Source organism: Gadus macrocephalus, chromosome 23 (assembly GCF_031168955.1).
Source record: "Gadus macrocephalus chromosome 23, ASM3116895v1".
Lineage (NCBI taxonomy): Eukaryota > Metazoa > Chordata > Actinopteri > Gadiformes > Gadidae > Gadus > Gadus macrocephalus.
In genome coordinates this window covers 12,355,776-12,379,232 of record NC_082404.1, presented here as the reverse complement: position 1 = coordinate 12,379,232, position 23,457 = coordinate 12,355,776, and the positions used below count along the sequence as shown (strand labels likewise).

Sequence of the window (23,457 nt, the reverse complement as noted above, 5' to 3'; positions counted from 1 at the left end):
TAAGGGATATATTTGCACTTCCTGTGTTTACAATATCAACATATATTTTACACAGAACGAAATGATTTTCTATTTTTGTTACTGTTTGTGTTTATTGTCTTGTTATTTGTCTTTATTTGCTCTCTTTTGTATACATCTCACACTTCCAAAGAAAGTAATGTTGCGTGAAAAAGTATGATCATAATCAACTCCCCCGGTTTCTCATTTGATTCCCTCAGAAAAGTCCTGCATTATGTCTCTTCTTCCAAACATTGGTCACTGGTGACTGTCTGAGTTGGAGTATGTCTGTAAATGTGAATGATTTATAAATAAAATAGATTGAAAAATATATGTTAGTAATGACTAGTCTAAACTAGTTGATAGTAGTGACTGCAGTAGTGAATGTGTGTGTGTGTGTGTGTGTGTGTGTGTGTGTGTGTGTGTGTGTGTGTGTGTGTGTGTGTGTGTGTGTGTGTGTGTGGGTGGGTGTGTGTGTGTGTGTGTGTGTGTGTGTGTGTGTGTGTGTGTGTGTGTGTGTGTGTGTGTGTGTGTGTGTGTGTGTGTGTGTGTGTGTGTGTGTGTGTGTGTGTGTGTGTGTGTGTGTGGGGGGGGGGGTGTTCCTGTGAGATGGTGTCATGGCCACAAGATGGGGCTATCGGTTATGTTTAGAAGCAACCTGGGTCGAAGCATGTAGAAAAAAAGACAACCCATTTTATATAAATGAAAAATCAAGAAAACGTGAATGAACATATTATAATAATTTCAATTGTGTGTGTTTTATCTAACTGATTCTATCTCATTACATTACTTAGTTTGGCTGTTTTATTCTAGTTCAAGACCTGTTGGTGCATTGGGCACTTTGCCAAATGATCAACCGTTTTGAGAATCGTTATGAGAATTTAGGTAAAGGGTCTGGTTGCAATAGGTCCCCAATTAGCGTTATGAGCGAAACCTGTGTTGGCCTTACGAGGATTCCTCCTTGAAATGAGTTTTCTGATGTGCGGTAATGAGCGTCAGAATACAGTGTTTGGCTCTCCCTATAGCGTCAGATGTTTTAGGGCCTGCATTTGAACAAACAGATGAGGAGAACGTTGTGGTTGTTTACTGTGGCCACAATGATGTCATGTACCAACAGTAATGTACTCCAAGTAACTTTGAGTAATGGTAATGATTAATACAAGATAAACAATAGGATCTGACTAATTGCCTCCAGGCTATGACTGGGAGATTTAGGGTTAGAGGTCACGTATATTGTCTTTCTTTGCAGACCTCTGGATGAAGAAAGCGCCCACTAGATATACACATAACTCATACACACACACACACACACACGCACACGCACACGCACACGCACACGCACGCGCACGCACACGCACACGCACACACAGCAAATGCCAAAGTGTTAAAATCCCAGAGTATTCATGACCAGAGTAGATTGTATACACTTTGGTGTTGAATAGGCACTAAGTACATTTTTGGGGGTGTACCAGAAACACTCTTGGGTGTTGTCTCTAGTATAATGCTGGTGTAGAGTAATTTAAGTGTTTATTTTAGGATGATGGACTCCCTGAGTGTCCAACGGTTGATTGAAACTTTCCCGGCGGCACGTCGGTTTAGGTTTCGATTCGTCATTGGCTCGCTGCGCCTTCTCATTGGTTGAATCTAGAGACATGTGACCGTTTGTCCTCTTCCACACTTCGCGGCAAACTGTTTCGGCAGAGACGGTTGACTAGAGAGGATCGAATCAATATTGCCAAGGAATTGCTCCGAGTGACTCATGTGCTTTCTTCAGGTGTATTTCATGCTCAAAGTATGTGCTCTCCCTTTTCAGGTTGGGATAGTGACATGGCCTCACTTCTCCTGCTTGTCTACCTCCTGCCACCAAATCCAAGTGGAAAGAAGGGAGCTGTCAAAATCAGTATCAGGGAAGCTGTGGATCGTGTAGTGAAGTTTCACAGGGTAATTGTATCCTGATAATTTTTATTTTATTTTTAAAGGTCCCATGGCATGCCGCCAGAGCTTGTGTGTTGCTGATGGATGTCACAATCTCTGTTTGGCAATCTACTTATCGAGTCTTGAAAACAAAATGGCGTCGACGGGTGATCTACTGATGGTATTGTGTGTATAAAATGTACTTTTTAATAAACAATCTGTACACTTACAAAGTTCTCAATGCCTCGTTTTATATGTTAATACTAGGGGTGTAACGGTACACAACAGTCACGGTTCGGTACGTACCTCGGTTTTGAAGTCACGGTACGGTACAGGACGGTTCGGTTCATAGTTATGGTGAAAAAACGGATTGCTTGACAGAACGAACATAAGTTTAATTAGTAACGAATTAAACACAACAGTTTTAGCTGTCAGTATGAAACATACAAATAAAATGATGCAATTCTCCAATAACCCTAACATAAAATTAATGAAAAATCCAGTTTTAATGCTCAGTCTAGGCTCTTTAAGCTGGTATGTAAACAAAGAGTTTGTAACATATTCCTGCAGCTCTCTAAAGCTCTGAAGTTCTCATAAATATAATCAATCATTAAATAAAAGTGCAACTGCAGCCTTAACTTAAATTACAGCTTATGTATTTTATAATCTATTGGTGTTTTCATTGCCTCTCGTAGGTCAGAGGCAATGAAAACACCAATAGACCTGGTGATGGCATTTGCCCGTTCTGAATTCCCAGACAGGGGTGCAGGGGTTGATTAAATAGTGTAGGGAGCTGGGTTTGAACGATTTGAACAACTTTTTTTCATTTTGCAGCGGTGACAGTAACACCTGGATGGTGCCGTCACGTTAAAATTGTACCGGGGGCGAAAATTTGTGCAAGTTCGATGTGTTTCCATTTGCATAGACGATCGCTGTTGAACAATGTCTGCACACAGCTTTCGACTTGTCCACTCGTCTTTCCCCATTGTGATAGGAATCCAAAGTTCTCCCACACTTGGGATTTAAATGACAGGGGGGCATCTTCAAGCTCCGGTTTTCTGTTGTCGCTCGCCATGCAGTTCGCTCTCAGTTCGCTAGTAGACATCAATCCACACACAGTCGCGATCGCGCTCTGCTACTGCTACTACGCGGAGTTCGCGCACGTGCGAGCCGAGCCTAATAAGGCTAAACGGTCCGGGGGGAACTCCGACTTCAAGTTTTAAGTTCCGCACCGCAAAACAAGCCTTTACATTCGCCATATTAACGCTATGTACGCCACATTTACGGACCGCGGTACACCTCTGTAACCGCACCGAAGTGCCTGTACCGTGACGGTTCGGTTCAAATACGTGTACCGTTACACCCCTAGTTAATACTCTTATTGAACTACCAAAGAAGTGTCGGGCTACTTCTAGCCTTTTAAATGGTTTAAAATAGCGATTTAGTTTTTACCATAACCACTGCCCCCATTGTTCCAAGTTTATAGCGTTTTGATAGAATCGGCTAAAAACAGCCAACTGAAGAAAGCGTCTATGTGCGTTTTTTTGTGCTCCAAAACGAACGTTTCAACTCATTATCATACAAAACATATCCCAAATCCGTTTTACACCGGAATTCCCCTTTAATTGGTTGACAGGGACACATTTATTTATTTATTTTCAAGTTGTTTGTTACATCATATAAATGTAAAACTAAATATGGTTCTTGATGTAAAATAATTAAAGTTTAACTATAATGTTAACTATATTATATATGTATGCACTGTAACAACAACAGCAGCAAGAATCTAATGTGTAGACTATTCATTCATGAAGTGTTGATAATTCACCTCAAAGGTGTTGGTTGTACACCAGTCAGAGTACATTCTCACTCTAGAAGTATTAAATAATCAGCTCTGCGAAGTGCTACAAAGCACTGACTTGGAGTACATATTTTCTCTATCTGGGGTTCAAGGTTTACACTGCAGGTGTAAGGAAGCACTGAATGAGTGCCCAAAAGTACCACTAATGGAGTACATTTGCACTCTCAAAGTGTTCAAATGTAACTCTAAATTTGGAGTACATATTTTGCTCTTCTAACAGTGTTCAGTGAACACTGAACTCTTGGACCTATATATATACCCCGAAGTGGGTGTTAAATGTACACCCATAGAGTACAATGTACACTGTGATTTTTGCTGTGCACGTGACACCCACACACACACACACACACACACGCACACGCACACGCACACACGCACACACATACACACACACACACACACGCACACAAACACACACACACACACACACACACAACCAGCCGCACACAGACACACACACACACACACACAGACACCGATTACTCAGAAGTAATAAACATTAGAAGTATATTCAAGTTATCCAAGAACACGATGACATCTAGATATCTCTTTGGTCATTCCAATCAAAGGATCTTGATTATCCTGGATGTGATACATGTCAATCATCCGATTGTAAGCTGTAGGGTCAGCCCCCTGCTGCTTCTAAATTACCATAATATAATTTTTAGGCTTTGATTTTCAATGAATTTGTTGATACCTTACAATGGTCTGTTACACAGACCCTCGTTAACTGATGAACTGACTAACGATGTGATACCATAATGAAGACAATTATGTTCAATCTGTAGTCTGTGTTAGCAAGTGTATTTTTGTGCATCACAATAAAGTGCACGTCTGTCGGTGGTGCGCTGTATGGGCAGAAGGTCTGACCACAAATGAACCCTGTCTGGAGTCAAACCAGTTCAAGGCGTTGATGGCGTCACTAATAAATGTTTAGTGAAACAAGATCGTAGGCCTATGTATAGATACTTCCCTATCTATACAAGTTTTCGCTAACATGTTTCCATCTACAACTTAACAGGGAATTTAACTGCTCTTTGTCTCTTTATGGTCTGGGGAACAATTAGCAAATGTTTAACGATTTTCATGTAACGATTTTCTGTGATGGTTCTGTGCCCTATTGTTCTGTGTTTGAGCTTCAACTGTCTATTCTTAGCTTCCTTCCTACTTTAAATTGTTTTGTTTTTTCCTGCGTAAACGTTCCCATGCGTGATATAGGCTATGAGGCTTGCATACAACATTAAAGTAAGAGATTCAGGAATCCACACTGTGGATGTCTGAACAGGGTTAGGGTTAGAACCTAACCCTAACCTTTACAACCTGACACCTTCAGAGCAAGTTCAATGAAATTAAGTTACCAGTAATTCACAATAAAAACGAATGTAGTAATTAAATCTGGATAAAGTTCTGAAAACCAATGAGATATTCTGTGTATTCATAGGCTTATCCGAAGTCCACAGCCAGCCATAAACAAGACCTCTTCATCCTATTGTCAAACTAGACTTTGGAGCAATTAATGACGCTAGCAGCTGATTATGTATGAATTCCCAGTGCAGTACCCAATCAAAGAGTGCCTGCTTTGGACACTCTGATTGGTTGGCCTCTGGTATTTGCAGCAGCTGACTATAAAGTTAAATACTTAATCACTTTACGTGGTTTCAAGGATTATTTTAGGACACCTCCAATCTGTGGTGTGGCTCGGACAGAATGTAGCAGTACATGGATGAGTTGACGGAATAGCCATGCTTTGCAGAATACGACAGCACCAAATGCCTCTTACTCTATCTGTATCTGCGTCATGGGCCTGTAGGCCTGCTTATAACCATAACTTCTACATTGAATGGTATGCTGAAACAATCAGGGTACCAATGGTCATCTGACCCACATGACCCACTCTGTGAAACCTCAAAGCAGAGCCATGCGTTTTACGGTGTTATAAGGTCATATCAAAACGAGAGCATATTTTGCGGTTGATCATTAACAGCAATAAACAGAAACAATCTGTGCATGAAAGCCTAATGCTTTTTTAATTTACTTCAAAACACGAGGCAGAGGGCTTTAAATGCTTACCTAACCTCCAGCAGTCAGTTAAGCATCCTGCTGAATCAAGTGCATCATGTTATCTGTCTGGATAAGCGACCACAAAATTGTGTCACCTCATACATTGTTCTTTAGCACCGACACAACATGCTATGTCAATTGACATTTTCATGCCAGTGTCATTCAGTCATTTTAGTTAGCAATTGTCTTTGTTATTGTAAGCCTATTGGTTGTAAAAACCAATGAGACACTACACTGCAGTCAGTGAAAGGTAGGCAAACAAAAGGCTCACAATACAAATACAATGATAACTGGCCATGTCTGGCCTTCTGCTGCAAGAATCACTCGTTCAGTAGAGGAATCCTAATTTACAAATCATTAGGATTTGGTTGAATGGGAAAATAATTTAAATCAGCCATTATTAATGGGTTGATGGGTTGGTCTGCAAAGAGGTGAGGACAGAGGACCATACACATAAAGAGCGTTTATTCTCAGTGCACCCTAAAAACTGAGCATCAAAGTCATTCACTCATCTATTTATCTCTTTGATCAGGGCTTCCATCAAACCCCACACCCATGACCACCCTTTGCTTATTGATTGTCCTGGTTTTTTTAACCGACACATCTCTTAATATAGTCTGCTTGTTTTCAAGTTCTAAATGTCAACCCCTTAGCTGGTACTATTCAGGATGCCATGCCATCCTGCCCTGTTCTGCTTGCGCTTGGCACTGCTCACTCTGTACGTTTGATCCTGTTTTGCTTGGCCCTCTCTCCTTTTCCCTGACAACTTTATTACATCATACTTTTTCAATAATATTTGTATGTGTATATTTTGATTTGATTTGATTAGAATTTTTCATTTCAAATATGCAAGAAACATGTCATTGAATGACAAAAACAAAAACAACCCTATATTTTTCCTGAACACATTTGAAAGGGAGTGGGAAGAAGTATACACTTGTTTAATCCCGACCAAAATGGCTGCTCAGACATGTCCGAATTGCCACCAGTTAACCCGAGATATTGCACACACACACACACACACACACACACACACACACACACACACACACACACACACACACACACACACACAGACACACAGACACACAGACACAGACACACACACACACACACACACACACACACACACACACACACACACACACACACACACACACACACACGCACAAAAACAAGATGTGAAATGTTAAGGATCAGCCTCACCAGCAACCACTCCCTAATCAATCATTATGCACAAAAAGACGGTCTCTTCTCTGACCAAGAGAGAGGATTCACACCAGTTACCCAAGCACAGCCCAGGTGGCTTAAGCGCCCACACCGAATGTGTGTCTGACGATTTGTTTAAGAGGAATAAAAGGATTCACTTGTTAAAGGACAGATGCTGTTGTTCATTCGCCCTTTCCCTGTTGTTGACACTCTTGTCCTGTTTGTCCCCAGGCCAAGAGCAACTAACACCTTTAGGCTAGTGACAAACAGTCAGAAAGGGCTTTAGTTTTTGAGATACCCCTACCGGAGGTAGAACTAAACCCAACAATGTTTTTCCTCATCTCTAAGGTCTCCCATACATGAAAGTGATTCTTGGCTAAAATATTTTTACTGCTAAGATTGTGAAATTGACAGATATTGTTATATACCTCCAAACAAAAAAAGGCCTAAAATATAGCCTGTCCGTATGGGAGTTAAGACAGATAAACTAATGCAGAATGATAACACAAGCTCTGAGAGCTTTGAGACTTGGCAAGTTTGTAGCCAGGGAGTCACTTCACCTACTGGAAAAACCTGGATGTGAATATCTTGATGCATGAAGTAGATGGAGACCTATAAACACATACCTAAAATAAGCGGACAGTGAAAAAAATGATTTCTATGCAGAATGTTATCATTTACTTTGTAGTTGCTTTTCCAGGCATTATCATAGGAACACATAAGATGGCTTGTTGGAAAGGTGGGATTGTGCTGAATCCAGCAATACCAAACATCTATATATGGTATGAACAATGAAAATGGTATGTCACTCAATGTATGAGGTGTCCAAAATGAAAGAAAATGAAACCAGTCCAATGCCCAATATCAGTGGTCAGAGGAATGTTGATAAATTCAATAATACTGCAAATTAACTTACATGAGGTAAGTGCTGCTGTATATTATAATACATTTAATGATTATATTTTTAATATGGCACATTGTATTATATAGTTCATACAGAAAGAAAGATCCAATTGAATCAGGTTATAATTGAAAAGAACACCTATATCAAAATATTTACATCCACTTGAATTTCTTTGTAGTCAAGTAATTACTGAATAATGGGAAATAATGTTGGCAGCTTTGGTCTCTCCAGACCAGAAGTGGGCAGTAGAACCCACTACCCCCTTGATGTGACCTTTGATTTGACCTTTGATGTGACCAATGATGAAGCTAGCTACATCATTGTCTTCATGGATATTTTCCTAAACTGACAGGTAAATCATTGCATTACAATCATTACATTTCATGTCAAAAGGCTGACCTAGAATCATACAAGTAAATTAGTGCTTAGCCCTCTGTAAAACATATTGAGGAAAAGCATGGAGCAGGTAGAGCATGACAGTAAATCATATGTCAGCAGTGATCGTCTATCACGTTGTCAATGCAGCAAGTATGTACCAAACACCCTGTATGATTTTGTGAACTGGTGTGTTGATTCACGTGCCCACAGAGGTTACCAAACATGTGATGATGACCCAGCTTCGAAGGACAATCTGTGTGTGATAGCAATCTGTCATGATCTCATTGGGCAGAGCCGTCACATCCATACGTCAATCACACTGGGACTCGCCATTTTGATTCATCATGAGTTTGGTAGTAAGACACTCATCGATGAGCTCAGTGCAATGGGGCACTGTGTTTCCTATACAGAGGTTAGGCATTTCCTCACATCTGTGGCAGCAGACCAGATATCAAGGACAGAAAGAGGTGTCTACATCCCAACAGGCCTCACTGGAGTCGCTGAACATGGAATTGTTGATGCAGCCATCGACAACTTTGACCAAAATGAAGATACCCTGGATGGGAAGCATACAACTCATGCTATGGCTTCTGTTGTGTTCCGAAGAGGCCAAGTCTCCACAGCAGATACATGCCTAGCACAGGTTCCAGAGAGGTCCCTCACCACCTTAAACACATTCGACCTGAATGGAGATACACTTCACAGGTACTTATTTTTGACATTGACATTTTTTTTAAATCAATTTTTATGTTTTAATGTTATGGTATCCACTTATTCACATGCACTGCTAAAAATATAATGGGTGGATGAAATGTTTAATAGTGAAGTGAATGTATGCTGTGAAGTTTTAAAGTGATATAATATTCAATGCATATGATCACAAGATTATCCTCTCATTTCAATTGACAGATACATCAAATCAACAAAGCGACCAGAACCACCTGAACTTCCTGAGTTACTAAACACAAACACAACAGTCTCTAAAGCAGCTGAAGACAGAGATCTGGTATGGAAGCTGTCCCGAAATGTAATTGAGAATCAGCAGCATGTCCCTTCATGGTCTGCATTCAATGCCTTCACGTCAGACACTGCTTGTTCAGTAGCCAGTGTACTCTACATGCCCTTCATAAGAGAATCACCCTCAGAATTGTCCACCATCTATACATCTTTGATAAGACTTGTACAGCTTGCTGCAGACCTGGGACAGGACCATATTCTTGTGACTGCAGACCTTGCTATTTATAGTAAAGCACAACAGATAATGTGGAGCAAACCACTTCCTTTACAAGGAAAGATCACAATGAGACTGGGAGGTATGCATATCACGATGGCTTACCTGGCAAGCATCGGAAAGCTGTATGGCGATGGTGGACTCTTTGACATACTTACTGAGTCAGATGTGTATGCAGAGGGAACAGCTCGACAGATGCTTCAAGGGAAACAGCTGGCAAGAGGAGTAAGGAGCATAAAGCTAGCCTCTGAGGCTCTGTTCAGGCTCTTCTGGAAAGCTGTGTGCAATGACTGAAGAACAAGAGCAACTCCTACGAGATGTACAGCATGCATTTCATGGTAATGACAAGGCCACTGCTCAACAGTTCATCGGTGAGGTGGAGACTGAACTCCATGAGATTCAGAAGAAAATCCAGAAGTTCACAAACGAGGGAGTTAAGCAATCAGCAACATTTGGATACTGGATAATGTTCCTAAATGGTGCTGATCTGTTGCTACGGATCCTTCGCTCAGAACGCGAAGCTGACTTTCAACTTCACCTGAATTGCATGTGTGAAGTTATGCCTTGGTTCAGAGCTGCTGGAAGGACCAATTATTCCAAGTACATGCCTGTCTATGTTGCAGAAATGAAAGCTCTTGAACATGAACAACCAGAAGCATACACATTCATGCAGCAAGGTGGGTTTGTTGTTCGCCGGTCTGAGCATCGAAGCTTCAACTGTGTGGCATCTGATCAGGCACTGGAGCAAACCATTAATCGTGAAGGCAAGAGTCAGGGTGGAGTTGTTGGTTTTACATTGCGAAAGGGAGCTCTCACAAGATGGCTGATGACAAGACATGTGACCACAGCATATGTGGATGCCATGAAAGAGCTTTGTGACACTGATGCAAAGGGCCAAAAAGTACACCAGGAGCATGGAGCATCCAGAACGGAAAGAGACGAGAGAGACATACAGAAGATAATGGAAGCTGTGGAGCAGAGACAGAATCCTTTTGATCTTGAAAGCATTCCTGAGGAATTGATCAATATTGCAAGTGGTCAGGTTGCATCTGAGAAGGTTGCAAAAGGGCTCTCAAGCTTCCTCCAAGATGGTGCAAAGCAGAATGCCGTCTTTATTGAAGAATGTCTGGCAAAATCAAAAAGAACAAAGAGCTTCTGGGAGCCTGAGAAAAGAAACCAGTGTGCAACCTTCAAGGATATGAAAACATCAGTTGGAGTCCAGTCTAGACAGGTTCACATGGACTCAGATGTGCTCTTTCGAAGGTTACTGGCTGTTTCCAAGCAGCGAGAGGTGTCCATGGAAACTGTGATGTCTCATGAACTCGCAGCTGTCCCGCCCTCTTTGTTTTATGATGATGGAAGCATGAGGAAGACAACTAAAGCTGACCTTGCCAAGAAACTGGAGGCTGTTGTTGAAGAGTCACAGCAGCTGCCAAATGTTGACGTACCATCAGCATACATCATCGATGGCATGGCTCTTATACAGACTCTCCATGATTCAGCCTTTCAAACATTCAACGACCTGGCCGAGTGTGTCTGGAAAAAGATCACAATGTTAATGGGAAAGGAAGGCATCAGCTGTGTTGTTGTAGTGTTTGACAGATATGACCATCAACACTCAGTCAAAGATCTAGAGAGGCAAAGAAGAGGCACCATTCAAACCACACGAACACATATCATCACAGGACAAGCAAGTGTTCCAAACTATAGGAAATACCTTAAGATAAGTGGAAACAAGGCTGCTCTATGTAGCTTTGTGAGTAACTACATCACAAGTACTGGGCCGATGAGACTCTCTTCAAAGAACACAGTTATCTTGGCTGGTGGATTTGATAATGGTGAGGAAGTAAAGAGGGTTAGGAAGTCAGGCATCGACAATTTGACAGAGCTTTACAGTGACCAGGAGGAGGCAGATACGAGACTGGTGTTACATGCAATACACCTTGCAAGGTCACATTCTCGTCTAATAGTCAAATGTGATGACACAGATGTGCTGGTTTTGCTGATCTACTATACAAGCAAAGGAATGTTTGGATCCTCTGCAGTTTTCATGCACTCTGGACATGGCCTGAAGGAAAGATTCATCCCAGTCTGTTCAATCACTCAGAAGCTTGGACCGGTTCTTTGTGATTGTTTGCCTGCATGCCATGCCCTCACAGGTTGCGATACAACAAGCAGCTTATACAGAATTGGGAAGACCACTGCCTTCACAAGACTGAAGTCCCATCTGAGTGAGCTGAAGGAAATTACTAAGTTTGGACTTTCTGGAAGCCTGCAAGAAGCTTTGCCTGTGGCAAGAAAATATGCCCTGCTCCTGTATGGCCAAAAGAAAAGGGTGGATGGACATCTTTGCACCAATCTGGATGAGCTGAGGTACACACTTGCATCTACCACAGATGCATCTGCAGCAAATCTACCTCCAACAGAAGATGCCTTCCAGCAACATGTGTTGAGAGCCTTGTATCAAACAGCAGTGTGGCGTCACAGCCACCTGGCCAGGCCTCATCTCTGGAACCCAGTTGGTAGAGGATGGAAGCTCAGAGAAGATGGGTCCATTGAACCTGTGATGTTCCAGAAGGAACCAGCACCTAAAGAAGTCAGAGACATCACCCATATGTACTGTAAAGATGGAAAATGCAATGATACCACCAAATGCCAGTGTCTTGCAGTGGGATTGACTTGCACTGAGTTTTGCTCTTGCTCTTTTCCAGACTGTCCAAATGTGACTCATTTTGTCACTGATGATGATGTGGATGAGTGACAATGAAATGTTATAGTTTAAGTAATAGTTTTATTAAAAGGCTCATCAATGCCAAACTGCAATCCTGACTCCTGGTCTCCTGTGTGTGCTATTGCCAGGCCCTAAGCCATAACTAGACTCGCCTCAGATAGGACACTACAGCACATTGCAATGCAATGAGTTCTTTCATTTGGGACAGCTAAAACATCTAATTATGAATGGTTGTATGGTTTATTTTATATTATATATATGATATATTTATATTATATTTTTATATTTGGTTGGCTGGATTTAGCGCAATGACATCCTTCCAACAAGCCATTTTATGAGTTTCGAGGACAGTCCAAGTAGTCACTGTAAACGTGTCATCTTTCAATTTCAGTCTTTGTTTCCATATGAACTGTATAGATATATACAGTATATATACAATGTGCTATATTATTTGTGTCATTATTAAATGTGTAGTATAGAGCAGCACTAACCTCTTACTTAATTTGCAATTTGCAGCTTTGGACTTTTATATCAGTTTCATTTTCTTTCATTTTGGACACCTCATACATTGAGTGACATACCATCTTTATTGTTCATACCATATATACATATTTGGTATTGCTGGATTCAGCACAATCCCACCTTTCCAACAAGCCATCGTATGTGTTCCTGTGATAATGCCTGGCAAAGCAACTACAAAGTAAATGATAACATTCTGCATAGAAATCATTTTTTTCACTGTCCGCTTATTTTAGGTATGTGTTTATAGGTCTCCATCTACTTCATACATCAAGATATTCACATCCAGCTTTTTCCAGTAGGTGCATTGACTCCCTGGCTACAAACTTGCCAAGTCTCAAAGCTCTCAGAGCTTGTGTTATCATTCTGCATTAGTTTATATGTCTTAACTCCCATACGGACAGGCTATATTTTAGGCCTTTTTTTGTTTGGAGGTATATAACAATATCTGTCAATTTCACAATCTTAGCAGTAAAAATATTTTAGCCAAGAATCACTTTCATGTATGGGAGACCTTAGAGATGAGGAAAAACATTGTTGGGTTTAGTTCTACCTCCGGTAGGGGTATCTCAGAATTTGGGGGGCATTGTCACTAGCCTACTTGTTGAAGTTAGCCCCGAAGCGGGAAATAACCTTAGTTTGTCTTCAATAAATGTAATTTAATTTAATTTAATTTGAAACAGAATACAACTATATACATTTCTTTAACAAATCTGAAGCTTGTTACTTCGTGTACACCCTGCCGCGCACAAAGACAGTTTGTCCTGCGCAAGAGCACAGAACCGCAGATATTTATCTCAATAACAAGGTTAGTGACTTGATAACATACAGGGAGAAACTGGGAAACTAGACTCTGTCCATTTTTACAAGGCCTGAAGATAACGTTTTGGAGCTTTTCTTTATCCAGTGAACTTTGGCTACTTTTCTTCGTCACTGTCCTGGATTCTTCCAACATATCAAGACATATCTGCAACCAATGCGTCTGACCCAGGGGGTTTGCATTGGGCTAGCACCGTAAAGCGCTCAGTGCTTGTACTTTGTTCACAAGGGGTAAAAGCCTTTGCATCTGATTTTTCAGATTCTTTATCTCAAGTGGTTTGAAGTTGACTATTGGTAACCGCCTCAGCCCCTGCCAAAACGCATTTAATATTAATTTTTATAGAAAAGTTATTCAAAAAATAAGCTACAACGCAAAGGAAACACATAAAAGACTGAATAAATTCAACTTAGAATGTTTATTGATATGCATATGCTGGAAAACAGACAATAGTATGTCAATATACAATGCTGTCGATAAAATATCAAAATTCATAAAATACAACATTAACAAATACTTGAGGTATCAATAACAATCAATAACAAATCTTTCATTGTTCAAATAAAGAAATACAATTGTAAATACATCAATCGATAAAACAATAGACGTAAGTCAATATGTTTAAGGGTAAGTGTAAGTTTAAGTATTTTTGAGTAAACAATTGATCGATGTTGTATTAGTTTGAAAAAACAACAGTGCATGTATATATATACTTATATATATATATATATATATATATGTATATGTGTATATGTATACATATATACATATATATACAATCACACCCACACACACCCACCCACACACATGTGTTGCTGGGACTATTGCGGGATGAAATATCCGTGCATGTCTCTATGGAGTTCGTTATTCATGTAAGCCCGAGCGACCTCCTTAAAAGTCTTCCCGTCCAGGACCAGGATGAAGCCAAGCTTTCCCGGGACGGTGCAGACCGAAGCCAGCACCACTCCTGTGAGGGGAGAGGAAAACAAGCCTTTCATTAGACCAACCGAAATGAGCATATTAATACATTTGGTGTATACGTATAAACCATGACACTTATTTATAATATGTATTTAAACTTTCAGAGTAGACGTTATCGATCTTCCCGTTGAAGGGACGCTGCTTTAGGGCCGTATATGTCTTGCAATCAGTTAGTTGAAATTATATCAACACAGTACCATATAATTCATGCAACATCCCGTTTAAGAATCTTTGAAGCAATTTTGCTCGTACCTTTACAGACAATGGGGGCCGACGTGAGTGTGTGCGTGTCCTTATCCATTGCCTGTTCATCGGTCTTATTGAATGGAAGTCTGAATGTTTCTCTCAACATAACAACCAGTAAGCTGCAACTTGAAAACCTTTGATTTTTGTAAACCAGTCGTCGGACCCTCGACAGCCAGCACGTTGCCCAGCTTACGGTACTTGGACCACAGATTGAGACACACACAAACACACACCCGCACACACACACAGTAGAAGTATGAGTGACCCACCATCATCCTCAGACTCGGCATTGGGTCGGGGGATGAACACAGGCTCCGAGGGCCAGCAGTTGTCCTCGGCCCATCTCACGATCTCCTTGGTCTCTGTGTCCAGCTTTCCGAGCTGAAGAAAGGGAAGGGGACGGGCGATATACGTTTTAGGAGGAGCTGAGGCCTGAAGTACGTGTCCTCAGTCAAAAAATAATGCAGGAGATCTAGTTAGGTTATATTTTAAAATTATACAAATCAAACGTATATGAAGGACATGAAGTCATTTTTTAGGGACCCATATTGACATTTTAAAAGCTATGAATTGTTTTATTTGAGAGCATCATGGGAATACACAGGGAGCAATTTACCAAGCATACATTCAATCAGACAATGAGTATGCATGATGCAGTAACAGCAGAGGAAACAAAGGAGTGACCATCGTGGAGAGTTTTGAATAGGCAATGGCTGAAGTCGGCCATGGAGAGACTAAGTTAATTTGCAATACACTATGGGTGAAGTCGTTGCAATACACTATGGGTGAATAGCTCCACAGAGTCAGTGAATAGCTCCACAGAGTCACTATGCATTGCAAATGCATAGTGCATTTGCAATACAGTATGGGTAACTGTCCTGCAGTTCCTTTAGCTATAGGACAGTTAAAGGAATCTGCACAACAAAGAAGTCAGTACACAGGTATGACCTCAGTATCCCACTTTGTGGCTACAGTGGAAATGCAAAATACAAAACTCTTATCCTCGAGAGAGGAAGGCAAACATCTCTCGGTCCAGGGAGAATCTATACGAATTGACTAGTAATTATGTAACTTAGATAATTTGTATATTTTTAGTATATATATATATATACAATGTTGTCTGATGATAATAGTAAGAATTTTGCATTGCCACCGTAGCGAGATTTGAAACTGAGGCTATGCCAATCTTGTGACCTCCTTTATGGAGATTCCTCCTAGTTGTCCAGCATTTCCGCAGGCATGTCTACTTTATAGAATATTATTTGGCCTCTCTGGCCACGCCTTTCCATAACAGTCTCCATGATGCTCACACCACTCCACTTTGTTCTGTCAATATCAGACCTAACCGTTTCCATAACTCTGTTTGTCCTGTCCTTTTAACTGGATGACGCATGAGGAAACATAAAAGCCACATCACATCCAGTGAGGAACGGAAAGCCATTCCCTTCTGAACCTCTCATACGGTGAATTTCTCCCTCAGTGGCACGGAATGATTGTTTGATCGTTGGACCGGACATTTTCAACCATTTCCACTAGAACGGCTTGGGATGTGCCTTTTTGGATGTTCTTGCCTGTTGCGGCAATGCTCAAGTCCTTAACTTCCCGGCTTCTGTTACGTCAATTGTCAACTCTTAGTTCTGCAAATGGCTTCCTAGTTCTGTAAATAGAACGCTGGCAGGAACAAGCTGTTTCCCACATGGAACTATTCTCTGGTCGTCAGCAGGAATCTGCCATATTGTGATGCATTAAGCTGGATGTGGCTGTAGGGATCAAGTCATGCGGTCGTTTAAAAACAGAGTCATGTTTTAACCTTACCTCTGTGGCCACTGCAGACTCTTCTGTACAGGCGGCATAGACAAAGCGATGCTTCTTGCCATTGAAGTCATAGTTAATTCTGGGTAGTTCCAAACCTATGGGAATGCAAAATCGTGTTTTTTTTTTTAAAAATACTTGGATTCTAAATTAAAACTTAGATTAGGTAATTTTAGCAGCGGCTTCTACCCAAAGCCTTTTTTAGTTCATGTCATTAATGGGCAGGTAGGTGCTATGCTTGTTGCTCAGGGACGGCTTCAGTTGGACTGCAGATATCGGGGTTTGAAACCAGAACCTTTCGGCCAGGTATGATAGAGTCAAGGTTTACCTTCACAGAGCACTTCAGGCGTGCATAACAGCTTTCCGTCTGCCTCCTTGACAGCGGTGGCTGTGGTGAGCGAGTTTGTCACCAGGTTCTGTCCAGCGGCCCCCTGAAGACCATAGGAGACACACAACGACGTTGGGAGTTAGAACCTCTCTACTTTAAGGGGCAGGGCTGAGTTTGAAGCTCCCTTTAGACTGCAGCCATCACGTTTGTTCAAGAAGCAGTCAAAATATGTCAGCAGTCTGCCTAAGGCAGGGCTATTCAACCTCCTTAACAAGTGGGCCAAAAAGGAAAACCGCTGGTGGTTCATGGGCCACACATACAAAACTTATAATGTCAATTAATCGATCAAGTAATCGATACCTCACGCCCATCCCTAGTTCATACGTTGTAAGGCCAATCCTGAGACACTCATGCAGCTTCTCACTGGTCATGGAGCAACGTACCCTTGTTTTTTCATATGAGAAAACTGGCAGCAAACAAGCCGTGATTTGAGTTGTAGTGCCTCTTCACCTTGTATTCCTTCATCATGGAAATGGCTTTGTTGCACACTAAACACACCGGTTTACTACTTGTGGCGGATGGCAAAGTAAATAAATATTTTTCAGTCCAAATCGTTTTGAATTGGCGTTTTTCAACATCAACCTTACGTTTTTTGGCTTGGAAAGAGACATCTTGGAGCTTTTGTTAGCCTTGCTAAAGTGAGTTTCTCCGTGGTCCGCAAGCATAACATGCAAAGTGAGCTTGATTGAGGCAATGGCAGGTGTAGACAGAGTGGAATCCTGTTGCCGTAGCATACTTTGCGTTTATTGGCTGGTCATATATATTATATTACACGCAAACCTGATTTGCAGGCAACAATTTTCCAATTTTTTTATTTATTTATTTATTTTTTTTAGGTCTGCAGGCAACCTCTTGCGGGCCATAAAATAAATAAGAAGGGCCGTATTCGGCCCGCGGGCCGCTAGTTGAATAGGCCTGGCCTAAGGGGTTGGGGTAGGTATGGAAGTGCTTATAAAGGCATATTTTGACAATGCATCATGGTAACCGGAAGGTTGCTAATTCGTCGTCGGTGTGTGAATGAATGGTTGCAAGTCGCTTTGGATAAAAGCCTCAGCCAAATCCCCTAAATGTAAATGTAAACGTAGGTGTGTGCAGGGAGAAAAGTGACTGATCTTACCGAGTCCACGTGCAGAGGGAGCGCGTATCTCCGGTAGACGGGCTTGCTCCAGCCCTTGCTTTCGGGCTTGTCCTTCTGCTTCTGCAGGTAGAACATGTCGTAGAGGCTGGAGTCGTCGTAGCCGATGACGTCGAAGATCACATGGCCATTCTCCTCGAAGGCGTTCACGTGGTGGTAGATCACCATTTGTCCCGCAAAGTATTTGGTGGCCACCTCTTTGCCGGTCTTTCTGTCTATCAGGTGAATCAGCGTCTGGCGAAGAAGAAGAGAGGATATCCCATTATATCCAAAGTCCTTAAATACAATTAATCAAATATATCGGAGCAAGAGAAGTCAAGTTGTTTGACGGAAGATTTACATTGAGGACCAAAAATCAAGTTAGTGATTACACTAAGGATGATATTAGAGGTCAAAACTCAAAGCAAGCCACGACTTAATCCAGTTTGTAGTACAATATAGTACAAGTTGTATCCATCAGACATAATCACGATCACTAAATGCAACTCTAATGGTTTTCACTGATTACATTTTCCTCTGGACAGTGTTTGAGACAGCTCGCCCAGTTGACCCCGCGCATGTAGGCGGTGGCCATCTTGAGGATGTCCAGTTTGAAGGGCTGCTCGATGAAGATGAAGTAGTTGTCGGTCATGCCGAAGCTGTGGTAGTAGCTGGGGCTGAGGAGAGATCGGCAGGGCACCGTGCACAGCACCTCTGCCTTCTTCAGCGGAGACTTGCCCGTTTCTGGCGGGGAAATAGACAAACAGACGGGTGTTGGGTGTCGCTGGTCGCTGGTCGCTGGTCGCTGGTGCTAGTTGAAAGTAGAAAGTAGCTGGGCAGTAGCTGGGCTGTAGAAAGTAAACTGTACGGATTTGTGGAAGACCGGGTCCAAAACCCAGACAGATCGACGACCGGGGAAATATAAAAGCCAAAGGCCGGAAACACACACTTTTCATAAAGTATCCTTACATGAATATATAGTATCAGGTTTTGCATGTGTTCGATTGATATCAAATGCTGATCTGCAGGTGTCTAATAGTCACTCATTTCACCCTGTTACTATTCTGACTATGCACAAAAGTACAACTTTAACTATTTCAATGCTGAACCTTAATAACAGCTTTGATGGTTTGATGTTATATGGCATTGAGCGGGTATCGGGTAATGCGGGTATGAAATCGGGTATGAAAACAGAGGAAAAGTTAGATTCCGTCAGGCGTGGGTACCTGTTTCTGGAGCGGAAGGCACTTTGAACAGAGTGTACTTGGTCTTGCCCTTTTCTGCTATCGAGGTGCCAATGTTGTAGGTATTCCCCTCTTTATCGTAGTGTGGGTGGGAGGTGACCATGTTCACCGCAATATACTTCAGATAATCCACCTGGAAGGGGGAGATACAAGACAATATGACCCATTTTGTGTATAAACAATCATTACTCTATGGGTGGGTCTTAGGGTGGAGGAAAACACCAGCTAGTCTGTTTTTTTTTTATAACGTTTGTCTGAATATGTCCACCAACTACATATTTATCTCTGGCACTCAACAACACAGCAAGATGAGATAGTTTGGCGAGTTGGTGAAATGTACTACTCGTATTTGCCCCTCCATTTGTTGCTTTGTTTTACCTCCATAATAAGATGTGTGTGTCCGTCTGTGAGTGTGTGTGTGTGTGTGTGTGTGTGTGTGTGTGTGTGTGTGTGTGTGTGTGTGTGTGTGTGTGTGTGTGTGTGTGTGTGTGTGCATGCGTGCGTGCGTGGGTGCGTGCGTGCCAGTGAAATTATTACCTTTTCCTGAGTTACCAGGGTAAAGGGATCAATTTTGCGGATGTAATTTGTTTCAGACGTGGCAAAGTACTCATTTCCGTATCTGATGAAGTTACTTGCACCGTTGTCCGTGAAGTCGGGTACAGTGTGGTTCAAAAAAGTAATCGCCCTATTTCATGAAAGTAAAAATAAATGAGAATGTAGGTTAAAATACATTGCTAAATAGGCCGATAATAAGTGTCAGTAACCGGTAATGGTAAAGACATGATTGTAACATTAAATCTGGCAAAGTAAGAGTCTTACTTGACTATGAAGTTTTTGTTTGGATCTGGATATGCCATGGTTCCCATTTCAGACACAACGATTCTTTTGGCAGCCATGTTTGCATTATATGTATCGCCTTGAAGGTATCTGCTCCTGTATATGACTTGTCCTTTAAAAAAAAATAAAAATAGCATTGAAAGTTGAGTAGTAACTAATATGTAGTATTACATTCCAAAAACACATTATCACATAGGGGTCTCCTTTAATCATGACGCCACTGAAACATACCATCCTTGAAAGTGAAACTCTGCATTAAAGCCATCCCGTCAAACCAATGGTTGTAGGTAGTCTCCCCAACGGTGAACATTCCGGGGCCATTGCGCAACAACGTGCCGGTAAGCCAATCAGGAAGGCTTCCTAGAGAGCCACACAAACAGAGATACACTTAGAGGCGAACAACACGTGACGTATCGGAATTAAAAGGAAATATTGATTGACGCGCCGGGAGCGCGTTTAGGCTGTAATGATGTAACGAGGCAATAATACAACGTTAAGAAAGGAAAAGGAGACGCTACCTTTGACTTCTGCGGTGTAGGGCTCCGGCCTCTCCTCTATGTTCCTTGACAGGTGAGGGTCCATTGTTGCTGAATGCTGAACTGTGTGGAGACTTCGACAAAGTCAGGCATTTATAAAGGTATCTCTAACCACTCCCTTTAAGTCCTATTGCCTGGGTGGTCATAACTCAAGGCACGGCTAAGGGCTTTATCTCGAGTGCTTATTATCTTCTGACTTGTAAAGTGGATTTAATACAAAGTATGGGACTATCGGTGGTTCTTAGAATCGATGATAATAATAGGCAAAGGTTAGCCAGGCAAAGGTAGTCTACTTGTAATTTCGTTGCGTTTCCTAACCTGCTCGTTTATGATAGCCTTCGTGGAAACCCGCAGTCACCCAAATCATTGGATTTCTTCGAAATAACTTTGATTGATTTATTGAAAAATTTTCCCCGAATTCCCAATAGCCTACAAAGGTTATTAAACCCGTGCATACGCATCTATAACTGACCTGGAAGCCACGTGTTTATTTGGTTTGCGGTCAGCCCTTTGTGCTACCAATTTTACATTTATTCATTTATTTTTAGATTTATTTATTTAAACGACAAATAAAAGTTACTGGAAATGCTATAGGCTAACCCACCTCCATATTTGGAGATTAAGGGCAAAGGCTAGGACAAAGAGGTCCGGTTTAATTCTACTATGAGGATACACACGTAAACTACCAACAAAGTGTGCGAATCTTAATACCATTATAAACAGGGCATTGGCCTTAGTCCTACCTCACTTTATGTATTGTTTTCAGTGATGATTTGGAGATGAGGATAATCAACACAAATGTAGCATCCTATTCCTAAAAATAATTTTTGACAAAAATTCTTCATACAAAACAGTCTTAATTGATACCGTGAGTATCTGTGTAATTCATTGTTTAAAGAGATTGTAGTTTGTCTACCAACACAAAGATAATGTAGCACTTTTCTCTGCGCTATGATTATTAGACTACCTGTGATGCGCCACTGTCAGGGGACGCTATGCAGACTATCCTATCATAGGTAGCCAGTGGCGTAAATATCGACGGTGCAACCGGTGCAGCTGCCCGGGGCCCAGACGGCGTCAGGGGCCCATGGAGGAAGAAAAAAAAAAATATTGCCCAGTGCGGCAAATGTGTCGGGGGCGCCTTCTGGTGGCGCCCTTAATTAATTAACAAAATTAATTAAGGCCCCCCCCCCCCAACTGGACTAACAGAGGTGGTTCTAGATTCTACCCAACTCGAAAAGCCTTGTCTTCCAAAAAAGCATAATCACAAGCAGGGCCGACGGACTGCGGGGGAAAGTGAGGTAGTCGTGGGGGGGCCCAAGGCAGAGGGGGGGCCCATGGCAATTAAAAAAAATATATATAAATAATAATAATAATAATCTGTTGAATTATCCACCAGCTCATAGTGTTAGTAGTCGCACACGGCCACGGGGGGGGGGGCCCATCAGTACCTCTTGTATACAGGGCCCAGGATTTGGTGCAACGGCCCTGATCACAAGAGCCGTGCTGAAACACGTGTACATCTTGAGTTTAATTTGAGAGAGGGAGAGAGCTTAGGGCCCAGAAGGATTTCATGATGGCAGCAACCTGAGCCTTATTTGTGAGTTGTTGTAAACAATAAATACATTGAAAACGTATACATTGGCTGATCGACCTAAAGTTAGGGCTCGTTCATAGTAATAGTCTCAAGTTGAATCTGCTTGGTTTGTCTTGCTTTCGTATTTGTCCAATGCCCTCAACCTGGCCACTCACGTAAGCTTCAAGTCAGTGTTCGAGGTGACAGGTGGAATTTGGACCGCAGTACCCATTTCAAACGCGTGGTGTCAATGGTACACATAGTAGCCTACCTTTAATTGGTAGGTTAGACATGCTACAAATGGCTAAATGTATGCTTCACTGCTGCACAATTAGTATTTAATCAGATTGATGAATTAATGACAGTAAATCTAAACCGGCAAATTATCAGTCCACAAACCTATTAAAAACCAAGTCCTACTAATCTATGCCTCGGTCAGGGCGTTAGGATTGTTGAAGGTGTCGTTGTGTAGGTCTATGCTATTAACCTACATCCAAATGTTATCGTAAACTGGGTAGGCTAATGGATGCGTGACCTGTAGATTTTCATCTACGGGGAGTCTTCCAGATGCAGTTTTTATACAATGAAACAACATTGACCTCTAGTGGCAGTATAAAAGCACTGCGTGCTGTCGTCTCTTCGTTGCGCCTTGGGGGGTATGGAATGCCTGTTTCAGCTGTTGCATTTATTTAATAGGCTTACGTATAATCAAAGTATGTTGATGCACATAAGAAAATTCTTCAAACAAGGGTAGATTTGCCCATCATTTGGTGGTGAAAATGGAACTATTGTTATCAAAAATCAAGGTAGGCCTAACATTAACAATTATGAAGTCAGGAGATTGGCATGAGCTCAGTATCAGTCTTCGTGTCAACAGTCGCAATGCAATTGCCAACTCACTTAACACCTTTCAATTGGTGAGAGAAAGGAAGCTATCTCTTGGTGCTAGGATCCTTTTTACAAATGTCTTTTAAGTAGTCACAATTAAAGACACAATGTTAACAACGCTATATAATTTGTTCATAATTGTATCTTATCATTTGGATACATTTTTCCGCGACAGAACCTAACACCTCTCTGACTCATGGCTGCCTTTGTCTC

The 23,457-nt window shown here is 41.6% G+C and overlaps 2 protein-coding genes across 4 annotated transcripts in view; one reads left to right on the top strand and one right to left on the bottom strand.

The window, feature by feature from the left end:
* The window catches only part of LOC132452319 (cAMP-dependent protein kinase inhibitor alpha-like), a 12,488-nt gene extending 12,160 nt beyond the window's left edge, over positions 1-328 (top strand). For both annotated transcript variants that reach the window (XM_060044883.1, XM_060044882.1), the window contains exon 3: positions 1-328. This exon is cut by the window's left edge and continues 769 nt beyond it. The gene's annotated coding sequence lies outside the window, so the exon portion shown is untranslated.
* The window catches only part of bco1 (beta-carotene oxygenase 1), a 68,776-nt gene extending 47,856 nt beyond the window's left edge, over positions 1-20,920 (bottom strand). The window contains exons 1-11 of one of the 2 annotated variants that reach the window (XM_060044872.1): positions 20,763-20,920; positions 20,476-20,604; positions 20,227-20,356; positions 19,945-20,092; positions 19,390-19,540; positions 18,693-18,907; positions 18,167-18,418; positions 16,990-17,092; positions 16,665-16,759; positions 15,119-15,230; positions 14,415-14,589 (exon numbers count right to left, since the gene is read on the bottom strand). In XM_060044872.1, the coding sequence (XP_059900855.1) occupies positions 14,444-14,589; positions 15,119-15,230; positions 16,665-16,759; positions 16,990-17,092; positions 18,167-18,418; positions 18,693-18,907; positions 19,390-19,540; positions 19,945-20,092; positions 20,227-20,356; positions 20,476-20,604; positions 20,763-20,826 (1,545 nt within the window). In that variant the 5' untranslated portion in view covers positions 20,827-20,920 and the 3' untranslated portion in view covers positions 14,415-14,443. Of the gene's footprint in view, positions 1-14,021; positions 14,590-15,118; positions 15,231-16,664; positions 16,760-16,989; positions 17,093-18,166; positions 18,419-18,692; positions 18,908-19,389; positions 19,541-19,944; positions 20,093-20,226; positions 20,357-20,475; positions 20,605-20,762 lie in introns of those variants that run through there. The other variant, XM_060044871.1, reaches the window with a different exon arrangement.
* Between the last annotated feature and the right edge of the window lie 2,537 nt (positions 20,921-23,457).